Genomic DNA, 16,884 nt, shown 5'->3' with positions numbered 1-16,884 from the left:
AATGAACAACTCCAAATATGGAATTAAATGACAATATCACCTTTCGGGTGTCACATAGGCCTAACGTGTGAACGTCACAGAAAGTCTGGGGTGGTTTTGGAAAGAAGGATCTGTGCCATTTCCCCTTTAAAACCACAGAAATGTCCATATCCTTCCCACATTACTTCTGTTTTGGTCAGGGTTGATAAAATCTCTCTCTTGGTTCTGTGTGTGTAGCCTTGGGAGACATAAAATATGGATAACTGGTTTGAGCATAGATTTGAGCATAGAGAAAACTATTTTTGATAGGATGAAGAAAAAGATAAAGCAGCCGCGACCGGTTAAAGTCCCTTATTGAAAGTTAATGTATGGCCAAAGATGATCTATTAGATTGACAAAATGGTTGAGTGACCGCTTTAACAATGGAAATACATGTCCTCAAAGAAGGAAGTGAGGCGAGATCAGGTGGGACTATTCTAGCCAATGACAAATACCCCCAACGTAACCCCCCCGCACACACACACACACACACATACGTATTTTTATTTTATTTTTTATTATTAATAACAAATCAATACAAAAAGTACATGAGGAACACAAGTATATATAAAGAATATACACAGGACAATTGGGCTAGGGGGTACAATATCACATTACACATGGACCATAAGTGACATACATACAATTATAAGTGTAACAGCTTTTTTGTTAGTAGAGTATTTGTCTTAAAATATAGTTCAAATTATTTTTGTAATGTAAGAAAATGTGTTTTATTTTTTAAATTTATATTTGTGAATATGAAATTTGGCCAAAAGAATGAAATTAAGTAAAATTGTTTCAACTTATTTCTATCGTAGGTAAAGAATCCAAGCCATACAGCTCTCCATAAGTGTAAAATCTTCATAAATGTGTACAAATATAAATCTACTTATGTTTTGCCACAGATCCCTTACATGAATACAAGGTTTGTATCGCTCTGTTGTTGAATGGACCAATTACAGTCCCGGCCTAGGAACAGTGGGTTAACTGCCTGTTCAGGGGCAGAACGACAGATTTGTACCTTGTCAGCTCGGGGGTTTGAACTTTAATTAATATATTATCCAGTTTATTTAATCAATATATATTATCCAGTTTATTTAATCTAAATGTATTATCAAGTCTATTTTCTAACTCAATCAGTTCCATCTTCTCCTTCCCCGAGAGGCCGGCTGGGGACCTCTGAGAAAGGGAAGTTATCTTAATGATCTGAGAGGCCGGCTGGGGACCTCTGAGAAAGGGAAGTTATCTTAATGATCTGAGAGGCCGGCTGGGGACCTCTGAGAAAGGGAAGTTATCTTAATGATCTGAGAGGCCGGCTGGGGACCTCTGAGAAAGGGAAGTTATCTTAATGATCACCTTTTCCTCCTCAGCTCTTCTCGTCTTAGCAAGATTACAACCGAGGCGATGCACAAAAGACATATTGATAGAAATCTACTTTCTAGAAAATGTTCATGCAAGGCTACATTCATCAAAAGGTTGGGCATGTTAATTCTTTACAAAGTTGTGTATAGACTTAGTTACATCACTCTGCCAACGACATACAGTATAATGATAATCTCCCAATTCAAAGAATTCTAGCAAAAACAAAGCCATACAAAATATTGAATTACTAGAAAATATTAGGACGTGTATGTATATTATATTAATCCACATTACAATATTACTTTACCTTTGATTAATTTGAATAGGAATTGATAAGATTGGATTGAAAAAAGTGAGGCATCGCTGTGTAAAACATGGCTGAGCCAGTGAAAAAGGATAAATTACTGAACGATATAGGAATGGAAAAGAGTATGAATACTAAAACCCTATTGGCGCCATCACGTTTTAGTGGTACACACTCTAGTGTAATTTGTATTGAAGTGTATTCAAACGTCTCATTTCATTTGACTTTGGTTCAGCATGCAACTAAAGTGTATTAGCCGTCTGACATCAACCAGCAAGCAACCTAATTAACAATCCAACATGCCACTTTCTCTATATAAACCTGAGAAAGAAGGCACTTAAAGTGGACTATACCCTAGCCTTGATTTCCAGGCAACGATGGCAACACCAAATGAATTATACCCAGAGGGTTGAGAATGAGAAGTAAACTGTCTTCCTGCTACACTACCTACAAAAGTCCAATCCTCAAATGAGTATTACAGTAGTTGGTAGACAAGTACAATTAGAGTATAATGAGTTATAAAGTATGCAGTTTGGCTGTGCTTGTTACTTTGGTAGATGCACTGCATGGATAAAGATATCAAAATAAAGATATATCGTCCAAGCCCTAAGTAAGCACTAAGTATTCCGTTCTTATTAATGCCATACACCAAACATAACAACTCATATAAACAGGAAGCCTCTATAGAATACATAGAGCCTTGCCACACACTTTACATTTTTTTTTATTTATTTTTTATATCAAATCAATACATAAAGCACATGAGGGCACACAAGCATACATGGATTACAAACAATAGACAATCGAGCTAGGGGGTACAATATCACATTACAATTACACAAGGACCTTAAGGGACTTGCATATACTTACAATTCTAACAGCTTTTTTGTTAGTAGAGCATTTAACCGTCTTAAAATACAGTTCAATTTCTATTTGTAGGATACGAAAATGTGGTTTTCTGTTTGTAAATTTACATTTGTGTATATGAAATTTGGCCAAAAGAATAATGAAATTAATGACATAAAAATGATTCCGCTTATTTCTATTGTATGTAAAGAATCCAAACAGTACATCTCTCCACAATAGTGTAAAATCTTCATAAATGTGTTCAATTATAAACCTACTGATGTCTTGCCACAGTTTTCTTACATGCATACAATGCCAAAAAAGATGCACAACTGTTTCTGGGTGGTCATTACAAAAGGAGCAATTTGAGTTGATGTTTTCCTTAAACTTCTTCATATAGTGGTTGGCAGGATAATATTTATGAATAATTTTAAAGGAAACTTCCTTAACTTTGTTAACAAGTAGGTATGTTTCTGGCAACATCCAAACTTTTTTCCAACAGATATGATCAATACATCCATTCCAATAAGGCATGACAAGATACAACATTCTGCCTTGCCACACACATACTATACCTTCCCTCTTTTTCTACGTCATAAACTTTACATTTCCGCTATGGTGGTCAGGTGGGCTGCGCCTGTAGTGGTGCGCAGAACAACACCAACGCTGAACTTACTTCCCGAAACCAGGGTCAAATAGTCTGGTCAAAAATACTGGTGATCTGTCTTATTTGGAAAGGAGACAGGCATCATCCAAGACCTCACAGACACAAGTTGACATCCAAGCTTTTCCAAGGTATGCGTATAGGTTATGTTTTTGCGATGTATTTTCAACTGTTATGGTTGACGGCTCGTCTGTTGTACTACGTTCCTGTCTATGGCGAACCAGCTCAATGTCGACTGATCAGTGCACTATAGACAGATAATGTTTGCTTTGTTAGTTTTCGTTATTACACGAAACGGTGCTTGTTTTATTTAACTGTGTTATACTTAACATTGGAAGAATGTAATCCCCGAGAGTGCGTATCCATACCCAGCAGAGTACTCAACTGTGCCAACTCTCAAACAGGTCAATCGGCAGCACATTGCGATTCACGTCAACCCATGTTTATGTTTGGGACTTTTGTCTTGCTATAGACACAAACAAGAGCTTGTGAACTTTCCAGAATGTACGTGGCCGGCTAATAGACCTCACCCACCCCCACATGTCCGTATGACTGTTGCATTGAGTGGGAACATTTAGTCAGCGTGGAGTTTGAACCGCGGACACAGCGCTACTGTGCCGAAAAGGTCTCCCAGAACCCTTGACATACACTTTGCATACATGTATGATCAGCCTATTGCTGTCATTCGACCAAGTGGTGCAATCTATACATCCACATGTCCTTTCTGTGCATTTGGATTCAGGCCCAGCTCTGGTCAGTAACAGATGGGACTCGGCCACAAGGACAAATGCTGCAGTGTAATACAATCATGGACACATAGCCAGTTCAGAGTCAAGAATATGTTATACTCAAGGCCCTGTTGATGATGACTGCATCCATTACTCAAGGCCCTGTTGATGACTGCATCCATTACTCAGGGCCCTGTTGATGAATGCATCCATTACTCAGGGCCCTGTTGATGATGCCTGCATCCATTACTCGGGGCCCTGTTGATGATGACTGCATCCATTACTCAGGGCCCTGTTGATGATGACTGCATCCATTACTCAGGGCCCTGTTGATGATGACTGCATCCATTACTTAAGGCCCTGTTGATGATGATGATGGCATCCATTGCTCAGGGCCCTGTTGATGATGCCTGCATCCATTACTCAGGGCCCTGTTGATGATGATGATGGCATCCATTGCTCAGGGCCCTGTTGATGATGATGATGGCATCCATTGCTCAGGGCCCTGTTGATGATGCCTGCATCCATTACTCAGGGCCCTGTTGATGATGACTGCATCCATTACTCAGGGCCCTGTTGATGATGACTGCATCCATTACTCAGGGCCCTGTTGATGATGACTGCATCCATTACTCAAGGCCCTGTTGATGATGATGATGGCATCCATTGCTCAAGGCCCTGTTGATGATGATGATGGCATCCATTGCTCAGGGCCCTGTTGATGATGATGGCATCCATTACTCTGGGCCCTGTTGATGATGACTGCATCCATTACTCAGGGCCCTGTTGATGATGACTGCATCCATTACTCAGGGCCCTGTTGATGACTGCATCCATTACTCAGGGCCCTGTTGATGATGACTGCATCCATTACTCAGGGCCCTGTTGATGATGACTGCATCCATTACTCAGGGCCCTGTTGATGATGACTGCATCCATTACTCAGGGCCCTGTTGATGATGACTGCATCCATTACTCAGGGCCCTGTTGATGATGACTGCATCCATTACTCAGGGCCCTGTTGATGATGATGCATCCATTACTCAGGGCCCTGTTGATGATGACTGCATCCATTACTCAGGGCCCTGTTGATGATGATTGGCATCCATTACTCAGGGCCCTGTTGATGATGACTGCATCCATTACTCAGGGCCCTGTTGATGATGACTGCATCCATTACTCAGGGCCCTGTTGATGACTGCATCCATTACTCAGGGCCCTGTTGATGACTGCATCCATTACTCAGGGCCCTGTTGATGATGACTGCATCCATTACTCAGGGCCCTGTTGATGACTGCATCCATTACTCAGGGCCCTGTTGATGATGACTGCATCCATTACTCTGGGCCCTGTTGATGATGATGGCATCCATTACTCAGGGCCCTGTTGATGATGACTGCATCCATTACTCAGGGCCCCGTTGATGATGACTGCATCCATTACTCTGGGCCCTGTTGATGACGGCATCCATTACTCAGGGCCCTGTTGATGATGACTGCATCCATTATTCGGGGGCCTGTTGATGATGATGGCATCCATTACTCAGGGCCCTGTTGATGATGATGGCATCCATTACTCAGGGCCCTGTTGATGATGACTGCATCCATTACTATTACTCAGGGCCCTGTTGATGATGATGGCATCCATTACTCAGGGCCCTGTTGATGATGGCATCCATTACTCAAGGCCCTGTTGATGATGATGATGGCATCCATTGCTCAAGGCCCTGTTGATGATGATGACTGCATCCATTACTCAGGGCCCTGTTGATGATGATGGCATCCATTACTCAGGGCCCTGTTGATGATGGCATCCATTACTCAAGGCCCTGTTGATGATGATGATGGCATCCATTACTCAGGGCCCTGTTGATGATGACTGCATCCATTACTCAGGGCCCTGTTGATGATGATGGCATCCATTACTCAGGGCCCTGTTGATGATGACTGCATCCATTACTCAGGGCCCTGTTGATGATGATGGCATCCATTACTCAGGGCCCTGTTGATGATGACTGCATCCATTACTCAGGGCCCTGTTGATGATGACTGCATCCATTACTCAGGGCCCTGTTGATGATGATGGCATCCATTACTCAGGGCCCTGTTGATGATGATGGCATCCATTACTCAAGGCCCTGTTGATGATGACTGCATCCATTACTCAGGGCCCTGTTGATGATGATTGCATCCATTACTCAAGGCCCTGTTGATGATGACTGCATCCATTACTCAGGGCCCTGTTGATGATGACTGCATCCATTACTCAGGGCCCTGTTGATGATGACTGCATCCATTACTCAAGGCCCTGTTGATGATGATGGCATCCATTACTCAGGGCCCTGTTGATGATGACTGCATCCATTACTCAGGGCCCTGTTGATGATGACTGCATCCATTACTCAGGGCCCTGTTGATGATGACTGCATCCATTACTCAGGGCCCTGTTGATGATGACTGCATCCACATGATGCCTTTTGGAGCCGTCAGAGAGCGCATGGGGACGAGTGGATACAGCAAACTTTCCTTGGACATCATCATCCCATCCATTTAGTCATCTACATATCTCTTTTCACAGCAGTCTGCCAAGGGACAGTTTCATTATAGTGTGAGAGTGCTGCCTATGAAACCATGACAACTTCCAGTCTACGTGCATTTTTCATTCTGAAGCAAAGCCTCGCTTGCTGCAATGGGGATGGCAGGTATACAAAATATTACAACAAACATAACCAATATTGGTTGGTTGTTTGCTAGCATAGACAGTAGCGTAATTATATTCCATATAAATGGTAATTCTATGGTTGGTAGCCTGGGTGCCTGTCTGTTGCTGCTATAGCCAAATTATCTAGCCTAACACAAGGCATGGCAACGGGGTACTGTATGTAATTGATTGCATTAATGTTGACGGAAGGAATAGTGATGGGATTGGATAATATTTGATTGGTGAATACAGCCGGAGGTGAAATAGCTGATTGTTCTAAGTGACCGGTTCCTCACCCTCCCTGTTGGGGATTTGTGCTGTGTTAGTACCGTAACATTGATAAGGCTGGGTACTGATCGTGTTGCAACACACTACTCGGAGAGGGATGATTTGATTCACATCGCAAAGTAGGCGTTACGTAACTCCTTTCCTACAAAATGCTGAGCTTTGTTTTAAAGCGCAGATAATAGGAAATAAATAAAAACTGAGCCCAGTGCTCACTTAAGATAATAAGTGTTGATTACATTCGGCTGTGTGGGTCGTTGTGTATTTCTCTGTATTCCTGCGGTTAACAGGGCGGCCCGGTAGTGTGAGAGCATATCTTAAAGAGCCTGTTCCTGCCTCCCCACCCCTCACATGTAACAGCCAACAGCCTCCATGTGACCACACACACTTTCCTGTCTTAAAGGCACAGCATCCCAATATCCATAGCAATGTGCATATTGCCATCTAGTGCCTCTTTAGGAAATGCAAGGCTCTCTATTGTCAAACCTATGCATTTACATGGTGGAAATGACTTTGTTGTTCCCCCTAGTCCATCCATCTCAGGCAGCCCTGTCCCTGTGTCGTGATGTCAGGCCCCGGGAGAGACAGTGATCTGGAGTCGGACCACGCAGTAGACTGGTCCATGATGGACATGCGGCTGGACTCGTTCCGGGGTTCCCCCCTGGCCCAGCAGGTGTCAGCGGAAAGGCTGGCCCGTGCTGGGTTTTACTTCACAGGACAGGCTGACAAGGTGCGCTGTTTCAGCTGCCACAAAACTGTAGAGAACTGGTGTGGAGGGGACACACCCGCAGAGAGGCACGCGGAGGTGAGCATGAGAAGGGTGATGACACATGTGCAAAACAATTTGATTTCCTGTTTCTACCAAATGATGATACTACTGTTGTAATGTTTCAGGTCTCCCCCAACTGTAAGTTCCTGAGCTGCACCCATCGTTCCAGGGTCAACTCTCTTCAAGGTGCCATGCTGACCAACGAACCCCACTACAACGAAGACGCAGAGGACATGGAGTTCCGCCTGAGAACGGGAGAGGTGGTGGATGAGTCCACCTACCCCATGGTCCCGCACATGGTCAGCGAAGACTCCCGGTTCAACACCTTAGGCCCGTGGCCCTCCACATCCCCGGTCCGGCCTAGAGAGCTGGCCCAGGCAGGGCTCTTCTATCTGGGGGAGAGTGACCGGGTGCAGTGCTTCTGCTGTGGAGGGATGCTGGGGGGCTGGGAGCCTGGGGACACGGCGTGGGGGGAGCACTCCAAACACTTCCCCTACTGCTTCTTCATACTGGGGCATGATGTGGGGAACCTCCCCTCTCAGGCGGGGAGAGAGGAGGAGGTAGGGGAGACCAGGCCACGCCCGGGTCCTCGGGTCCCCATGCAGAGCTTTGAGGAGAGGCTAGGCAGCTTTGCAGGAATCCAGCACCCTATTGACCACGAGAGGCTGGCCAGAGCAGGCTTCTACAACACAGGTGAGACCTGGGAGTGGGGTAGACTCGAGCTTTGGCTGTGAGAAAAGTAACTTAACAAATACAATTCAAAACGTATTATTACAGTTACCTGCTACTCAATGGTAAAAGGGCCTGAGAGGAGGGGACATAGAGGGGACCGGGGACATATATCCTAACCAGTGTGTATGTGTCTGGGTTGATCTTAACCAGTGTGTGTGTGTGTGTCTGGGTTGATCTTAACCCAAGTGTGTGTGTTTCTGTGTGGGTGCAGGAGCTCCAGACCGTGTGGTGTGTTTCTGCTGTGGTGGAGGTCTGAAGGGCTGGCAGCCGGACGAGAATCCCTGGGAGGAGCACGCCAAACACTATCCGGGGTAAAAACAAACATGTCACTCACACTCAGTAGAACATTAACATCCATATGCACGTCACTAACTTTGAGTGTCATGTTTTAATCCAGGTGTAATTTTCTGCTGACAGAGAAAGGACAGGAGTTTGTCAGCAGTGTTCAGTTACAAGGTCCTGGCTGGAACACTGCTGTAAGTCTCAAAGACTTCATCCTCCTAACCCTGACCTCTAACCCCTAAACCTGCGTTCAAATGTATTAAACTGTACCCATCCTTATCAAATTCCTTCTTTCTATTGATTTTTCCAGGCTTCAAGTCACCTGAATGGATGTTCAAGTCACGGAACAGGTATACATTTTTTTTTTTTTTGCAAAAAATGATTTTTTAAAAATGAAGTTGTACCCCTTTCACTTTTTCCTTATTAGTTTTGGAACGAGACAAAAAGGGGGGGTGTACATACTGTGCATTCGGAAAATATGCAGACCCCTTGACTTTTTCCACATTTTGTTACATTACAGCCTTATTTAAACATTGATTAAATAAATAAAACATCCTCAGCAATCTGCACACTACCCCATAATGACAAAGCGAAAACTGTTTTAGACATTTTTGCAAACGTCTTAAAACATAAACATACCTAATTTACATGAGTATTCAGACCCTTTGCTTTGAGACTCGAATTTGAGCTCAGGTGCATCCTGTTACCATTGATCATCCTTGAGATGTTTCTACAACCTTGATTGGAGTCCACCTGTGGTAAATTCAATTGATTGGACATGATTTGTCTATATAAGGTCCCACAGTTGACAGTGCATGTCAGAGCAAAAACCAAGCCATGCGGTTGAAGGAATTGTCCGTAGAGCTCCGAGACAGGATTGTGTTGACGCACAGATCTGGGGAAGAGTCCCCCCAAAAACTCCCCTAGAACACATCATTCTTAAATGGAAGAAGTTTGGAACCACCAAGACTCTTCCTCGAGCTGGCCAGCTGGCCAAACTGAGCGATTGGGGGGGTTGGTCAGGGCGGCTGACCAAGAACCAGATGGTCACTCGGACAGAGCTCTAGAGTTTCTCTGTGTAGATGGGAGAACCTTCCAGAAGAACAACCATCTCTACAGCACACCACCAATCAGGCCTTTATGGTAGTGACCAGACGGAAGCCACTCCTCAGTAAAAGGCACATGACAGCCCACTTGGAGTTTAACAAAAGCCACCTAAAGACTCTCATCCCATGAGAAACAAGGTTCTCTGGTCTGATTAAACCAAAATTGAACTCTTTGGCCTGAATGCCAAGCGTCACATCTGGAGGAAACCTGGCACCATCCCTGTGGTGAAGCATGGTGGTGGCAGCATCTTGCTGTGGTTTTTCAGTGGCAGGAAGACTAGTCAGGATTGAGGCAAAGATGAGTGGAGAAAAATACATAGACATCCTTGATGAAAACCTGCTCCAGAGCACTCAGGACCTCAGACTGGGGCGAAGGTTCACCTTCCAACAGGTCAATGACCCTGAGCACACAGCCAAGACAACGCAGGAGTGGCTTCGGGACAAGTCTCTGAATGTCCTTGAGTGGCCCAGCCAAAGCCTGGACTTGAACCTGATCGAACATCTCTAGAGAGACCTGGAAATAGCTGTACAGCAATGCTACACATCCAACCTGACAAAGCATGAGAGGATCTGCACAGAAGAATGGCATAATCTCCCAAAATAAATAAAAGGTGTGCCAAGCTTATATAGCATCATACCAAAAAAGACTCAAGGCTGTAATCATTGCCAAAGGTGCTTCAACAAAGTACTGAGTAAATGGTCTGAATATTTATAGTACCAGTCAATTTTGCACACACCAGAGTTTCTTTATTTTTACTGTTTTCTACATTGTAGAATAATAGGCAATACTTCAACTATGAAATAACACATGGACTCATGTAGTAACCAAAAAAGTGTTAAACAAATCAAAATATATTTGATATTCTTCAAAGTAGCCACCCTTTGCCTTAACAGCTTTGCACACTCTTGGTATTCTCTCAACCATCTTCATGAGGTAGTCACCTGAACTGCATTTCAATTAAGAGGTGTGCCTTGTTAATCTGTAGAATTTCTATCCTTCTTAATATGTTTGAGCCAATCAGTTGTGTTGTGACAATGTAGGGATGGTATACAGAAGATAGCCCTATTTGGTAAAAGACCAAATCCATATTATGGCAAGAACGGCTCAAATAAGCAAAGACACGACAGTCCATGAATACTTTAAGATATGGTCAGACAAGGCAGTCGCAAAAACCATCAAGCCCTATGATGAAACTGGCTCTCAGGAGGACCGCCACAGGAATGGAAGACCCAGAGTTACCACTGCTGCAGAGGATACGTTATTAGAGTTGCCAGCCTCAGAAATTGCAGTGCAAGTAACAGACACATCTCAACATCAACTGGTCAGAAGAGACTGCGTGAATCAGGCCTTCATGGTCAAATTGCTGCAAAGAAACCACTACTAAAGGACACCAATAAGAAGAAAAGACTTGCTTGGGCCAAGAAACACGAGCAACGGACATAAGACCGGTGGAAAATGTGAAATTTTTGGTTCCAACTGCCATGTCTTTAAGACGCAGTGTAGGTGCAATACAGCGATACGCCATCCCATCTGGTTTGTACTTAGTGGGACTATAATTTGTTTTTCAACAGGACAATGATTCCAAAACACCTCCAGGCTGTGTAAGGGCTATTTGACCAGGAAGGAGTGTGATGGGGTGCTGCATAAGATAACATGGCCTCTACAATAACCCGACCTCAACCCATTTGGGATGAGTTGGACCGCAGAGTCAAGGAAAAGCAGCCAACAAGTGCTCAGCATATGTGGGAACTCTGTCAAGACTGTTGGAAAAGCAATCCAGGTGATGCTGGTTGAGAGAATGCCAAGAGTGTGCAAAGCTGTCATCGAGGCAAAGGATGGCTATTTTGAAGAATCTCAAATGTAAACATTTTATTTAACACTTTTTGGTTACATAATTCCATGTGTTATTTCATAGTTTTGACGTCTTCACTATTATTCTACAATGTAGAAATAGTACAAATAAAGAAACCCTTGAATGAGTAGGTGTCCAAACTTTTGACTTGAGACCATGTCAATTGATTTATATTTTTAAAAATAAATGTAAAAAAATATATGACCAAACATTTCTAAACCCTTTTTTGCTTTGACATTATGTGGTTTTGTGTGTAGATTGAGGGAGGGAGGGGACACTTGAATCCATTTTAGAATAAGGCTGTAACCTAACAAAATGTACCAAAAGTCTGAATACTTTCCGAAGGCCCTCTACGTGTCAGACTAGAACAGGCTCAATGTCCTTCATCTCTCTGCAGAGGTGCTGAGGTCAGCCATGGCCCAGAGGGCGGTAGAGATGGGTCTGGAGCCTGCCCTGGTAGAGAGGACCATACTGGAGAGGATACGCAGAGCTGGGACAGGCTACTCCACCCTGGAGACTCTGCTGCAGGACTGCTTTAACAGAGGCCCTGACAGCGACGCAGAGACCGCAGAGAACCATGGTATGTGTCTCACAGTTAGCAATGCTTGTTAGTAGAGGTCGACAGATTTAACTGGAATTGACGATTTAATTAGGGCCGATTTTTCAAGTCTTCATAACAATCGGTAATTGGCAATTTTGGACGCCGATTACATTGCACTCCACGAGGAGACTGCTTGGCAGGCTGACTAACTGTTATGCGAGTGCAGCAAGGAGCCAAGGTAAGTTGCTAGCTAGCATTAAAAAACAATCCATCTTAACATAATCACTAGTTAACTACACATGGTTGATTTATATTACTAGTTTATCTAGCTTGTCCTGCGTTTCATATAATCGATGTGGTGCCTGTTAATTTATCATTGAATCACAGCCTACTTCGCCAAACGGGTGATTTAACAAGCGCATTCGCGAAAAAAAAAAGCAATGTCATTTCACCAATGTGTACCTAACCATAAACGCCTTTCTTAAAATCAATACATAAGTATATATTTTTAAACCTGCATATTTAGTTAATATTGCCTGCTAACATGAATTTCTTTTAACAAGGGAAATTGTGTCACTTCTCTTGCGTTCATTACACGCAGTCAGGGTATATGCAACAGTTTGGGCCACCTAGATCGTTGCGAACTAATTTGCCAGAAGTGTACATAATTATGACAATATTGAAGGTTGTACAATGTTACAGCAATATTTAGACTTATGGATGTTACCCGTTAGACAAAATACGTAACGGCTCCGTATTTCACTGAAAAACATTTTATTTTGAAATGATAGGTTCCGGATTTGACCATATTAATGACCTACGGCTCATATTTCTGTGGGTTATTATATTATAATTAAGTCTGATTTGATAGAGCAGTCTCACTGAGCGGTGGAAGGCAGCAGCAGACTCGTAAGCATTCATTCCAACAGCACTTTCCTACGTTTGCCAGCAGCTCTTCGCAATGCTTCAAGAATTGCGCTGTTTATGACTTCAAGCCTATCAACTCCCGAGATTAGGCTGGCAATACTAAAGTACCTATTAGAACATCCAATAATCAAAGGTATATGAAATACAAATGGTATAGAGAGAAATAGTCCTATAACTACAACCTAAAACTTCTTACTTGGGAATATTGAAGACTTATGTTAAAAGGAACCACCAGCTTTCATATGTTCTCATGTTCTGAGCAAGGAACTTAAACGTTAGCTTTTTTACATGGCACATATTGCACTTTTACTTTCTTCTCCAACACTGTTTTTGCATTATTTAAACCAAATTGAACATGTTTCATTATTTACTTGAGACTAAATAGATTTTTATTGATGTATTATATTAAGTTAAAATAAGTGTTCATTGTTCATTCAATATTGTTGTAATTGTCATTATTATATATATATATATCTATATCTCGTCTGATTTAATCGGTATCGGCGTTGAAAGAGAATCATCGGTCAACGTCTACGTGTTAGTATCATTATATCAGGGCATTGTTCTATCAAAACTGGTAATGAGGTTTACAGGATATGTCAAAAATTCCAGATTAGAGCACAGGGTTTTGCAATTTGACCTAGTTTACCCATCTGCATATTCCAATCAATCACAATGCTATTCACACTGTAGGCCTACGTGATGCTTGGCTATAGAAGTAACAATCAAACTGTGTTGGTCAGTATTCTACCTACTTTATTGTGCTTGGTTACCTACTGATGTTTCACCCCTATTTCAGATGAGGATCCCTTTGAGAAGCTACGGAAGCTGCAGAGGGAGAAACAGTGCAAAGTGTGTATGGACAGAGACATCTGCATCGTCTTCATCCCCTGTGGGCACCTGGTCGTCTGCAAGGAGTGTTCCGAGGCCCTCGACAAGTGTCCCATCTGCTGTGCAGCCATCACACAAAAGATCAAGACATACATCTCCTAACATGCAATCTGGTGTCAGGGATTGTCATCTCCAGAGTAGGAGTGCTGACCTTGGATCAGGTCCCGTCTCTTAATCATTATGTTTTAAAAGGCAAAAGTGAGCCTAGATCAGCAGTCTTAATCTGAGATGCTTAATGAATGCTGGCCCAGGAGGATAACTATTTTAATTGGCAATGCTGCTTTACCACCTCAGTGATTTTATAAACACAGGCTTTCCTACTACACAATGTACATATAGAAATATTATATTTGAGGAGGACCACTGTAAATATGAATAAGAGAATCATGGAAAGTGTGGGGATTTTATTTTTCAATGATTGTTGTATAGATGACACTTCCTTGTTATGTGACGTATCATTGAGGTTCACCCGATAATACCCAAGAGGCAATGGGCCTCACTTTCCCATCTTGGTATGTGACCTTTCATTGAGGTTCACCTGATAATACCCAAGAGGCAATGGGCCTCACTTTCCCATCTTATGTGACCTTTCATTGAGGTTCACCCGATAATACCCAAGAGGCAATGGGCCTCACTTTCCCATCTTGGTATGTGACCTTTCATTGAGGTTCACCTGATAATACCCAAGAGGCAATGGGCCTCACTTTCCCATCTTATGTGACCTTTCATTGAGGTTCACCTGATAATACCCAAGAGGCAATGGGCCTCACTTTCCCATCTTGGTATGTGACCTTTCATTGAGGTTCACCTGATAATACCCAAGAGGCAATGGGCCTCACTTTCCCATCTTGGTATGTGACCTTTCATTGAGGTTCACCTGATAATACCCAAGAGGCAATGGGCCTCACTTTCCCATCTTGGTATGTGACCTTTCATTGAGGTTCACCTGATAATACCCAAGAGGCAATGGGCCTCACTTTCCCATCTTATGTGACCTTTCATTGAGGTTCACCCGATAATACCCAAGAGGCAATGGGCCTCACTTTCCCATCTTGGTATGAAGATTCAAAGGTTGAGACTATATGGAGTACAGCTATGAACAGAAATGACTTTACGCAGCAGGTTAGGTAAAGGTTAGGGTTAGATAAAATGCTACAGTTGTCCCTGACGTGAGTTGAACATGCATCTTTTTGTCCATGGCTGTATCCATCTACCCACAGTTCTGATACTTACATTTGAGTAATTTAGCAGATGCTCTTATCCACAATAGTGAGTGCATACATTTTAATTTCTAGGTCCGCTGTGCAGCACCATGATCTAGCGTTGCAGCTATCAACAGTGCCTTTTCCAACAATCTCATTTACTTCTGTGTGTTTTCTTTATTCAGACTATCACATCATTTCCATGTTTTCTTCATATTTCTCTTAAATTTATGAAGTTGTTGACTGGGCTTTTGTTATTGGTTTGCAAGTCATGTGTTTGTAGTTAGTTTCCAAAGTACATGTTTCTGAAGTAGAAGTTGTGAGAGTTCCCAAACGTACTGTCTGTTCCTTGGGCCAACTAGTATGCTTTCAGTGTGGGACTCTTTTATGATTCATTATGTGTGCTCTTGTGTGAATAAATAGATGAATTGTAGACTTGGATCAATTTCCATTATTTATATATAACGGCATAACTGACATCCACTTAATTACTTGATTTAGTTCTAGAGATCACGTCCAAATATTATACCCCTTTTTTAAATTGTGTTGTTCGGAAATTAATCTTTTCAAGTGCAACTCGTTTGACCAAGACTGGAAAATAAATGTTTAAAAAATGTATGTGCGTCTTGTCTTTACTTTCATGTATGCTACTAACTATTTTATTCTTTATCGCAGTGTTATCTTCTTGAAGGCCAGGCAGGGATATTGGTATTTAAACTAGTGACGACCATCTTTGGGTACAGCTCAGGAGTTGAAAGTAGCTTCCTCCCCTTCTGCATTCCTTCATCCCCACTTCTATAATAGAAGAAAAACAGGTACAGTTGAAGTCGGAAGTTTACGTACACCTTAAACAAATACATTTAAACTCGGTTTTTCACAATTCCTGACATTTAATCCTAGTAAAAATTCCCTGTTTTAGGTCAGTTAGGATCACCACTTTATTTTAAGAATGTGAAATGTCAAAATAATAGTAGAGAGAATGATTTATTTCAGCTTTTATTTCTTTCATCACATTCCCAGTGAGTCAGAAGTTTACATACACTCAATTAGTATTTGGTAGCGTTGCCGTTAAATTGTTTAACTTGGGTCAAACGTTTCGGGTAGCCTTCCACAATAAATTGGGTGAATTTTGGTCCATTTCTCCTGACAGAGCTGGTGTAACTGAGTCAGGTTTGTAGGCCTCCTTGCTCGCACACGCTTTTTCTGTTCTGCAGACAAATTTTCTATAGGGTTGAGGTCAGGGCTTTGTGATGGCCACTCTAATACCTTGACTTTGTTGTCCTTAAGCCATTTTGCCACAACTTTGGAAGCATGCTTGGTCATTGTCCATTTGGAAGACTCATTTGCGACCAAGCTTTAACTTCCTGACTGATGTCTTGATGTTGCTTCAATATATCCACATAATTTTCCTTCCTCATGATAACACCTATTTTGTGAAGTGCACCGGTCCCTCCTGCAGCAAAGCACCCCCACAAATGATGCTGCCACCCCCGTGCTTCACGGTTGGGATGGTATTCTTTGGCTTGCAAGCCTCCCCCTTCTAAACATAACGATGGTCATTATGGCCAAACAGTTCTATTTTTGTTTCATCAGACCAGAGGACATTTTTCCAAAAGGTACAATCTTTGCCCCATGTGCAGTTGCAAACCATAGTCTGGCTTTTTTATGGCAGTT

General features: G+C 42.6%; 1 protein-coding gene and 1 long non-coding RNA gene across 10 annotated transcripts; one reads left to right on the top strand and one right to left on the bottom strand.

Annotated features, from left to right (window-relative positions):
- The first annotated feature begins 3,148 nt into the window (after positions 1-3,148).
- On the top strand, positions 3,149-15,826 carry LOC118363234 (E3 ubiquitin-protein ligase XIAP-like). 7 transcript variants are annotated; one of them, XR_008087297.1, is made up of 9 exons: positions 3,151-3,325; positions 7,437-7,712; positions 7,802-8,369; positions 8,620-8,719; positions 8,806-8,884; positions 9,001-9,040; positions 12,047-12,229; positions 13,917-14,471; positions 15,015-15,826. XR_008087297.1 is itself a non-coding variant. In XM_035743905.2 (8 exons), the coding sequence occupies exons 2-7, from the start codon at positions 7,473-7,475 to the stop codon at positions 12,186-12,188; spliced, it is 1,149 nt and encodes a 382-aa protein (XP_035599798.1). In that variant the 5' UTR covers positions 3,149-3,325; positions 7,437-7,472; the 3' UTR covers positions 12,189-12,229; positions 13,917-14,065. The 7 variants fall into 7 exon arrangements, 2 of the variants coding, with proteins under 2 accessions (XP_035599798.1, XP_035599795.1); XR_008087295.1 differs by having other exon boundaries at positions 13,917-14,606; positions 14,949-15,826; XR_008087294.1 differs by having other exon boundaries at positions 13,917-14,606; positions 14,880-15,826.
- On the bottom strand, positions 14,397-15,159 carry LOC127913926 (uncharacterized). 3 transcript variants are annotated; one of them, XR_008087298.1, is made up of 3 exons: positions 15,021-15,159; positions 14,613-14,816; positions 14,397-14,546 (listed from the first exon to the last, which is right to left on the bottom strand). It is a non-coding gene; the product is annotated as an uncharacterized LOC127913926 (long non-coding RNA). The 3 variants fall into 3 exon arrangements; XR_008087299.1 differs by having other exon boundaries at positions 14,613-14,747; positions 15,021-15,146; XR_008087300.1 differs by having other exon boundaries at positions 14,613-14,747; positions 14,955-15,058.
- Positions 15,827-16,884: the final 1,058 nt, after the last annotated feature.

This window comes from Oncorhynchus keta, chromosome 30 (assembly GCF_023373465.1).
Source record: "Oncorhynchus keta strain PuntledgeMale-10-30-2019 chromosome 30, Oket_V2, whole genome shotgun sequence".
In the NCBI taxonomy this organism is placed as follows: Eukaryota; Metazoa; Chordata; class Actinopteri; order Salmoniformes; family Salmonidae; genus Oncorhynchus; species Oncorhynchus keta.
Note: the sequence above shows the minus strand (reverse complement) of the source record. Positions and strands in the feature narration are given on the sequence as shown.

Bases quoted from the DNA above. Each gene is read 5' to 3' on its own strand.
- LOC118363234 (XM_035743902.2), top strand. From the start codon at position 7,473: ATGTCAGGCCCCGGGAGAGACAGTGATCTGGAGTCGGACCACGCAGTA. The intron at 8,720-8,805 runs GTAAAAACAAAC...GTTTTAATCCAG, and splicing joins CACGCCAAACACTATCCGGG to GTGTAATTTTCTGCTGACAG. The intron at 12,230-13,916 runs GTATGTGTCTCA...CCCCTATTTCAG, and splicing joins AGAGACCGCAGAGAACCATG to ATGAGGATCCCTTTGAGAAG.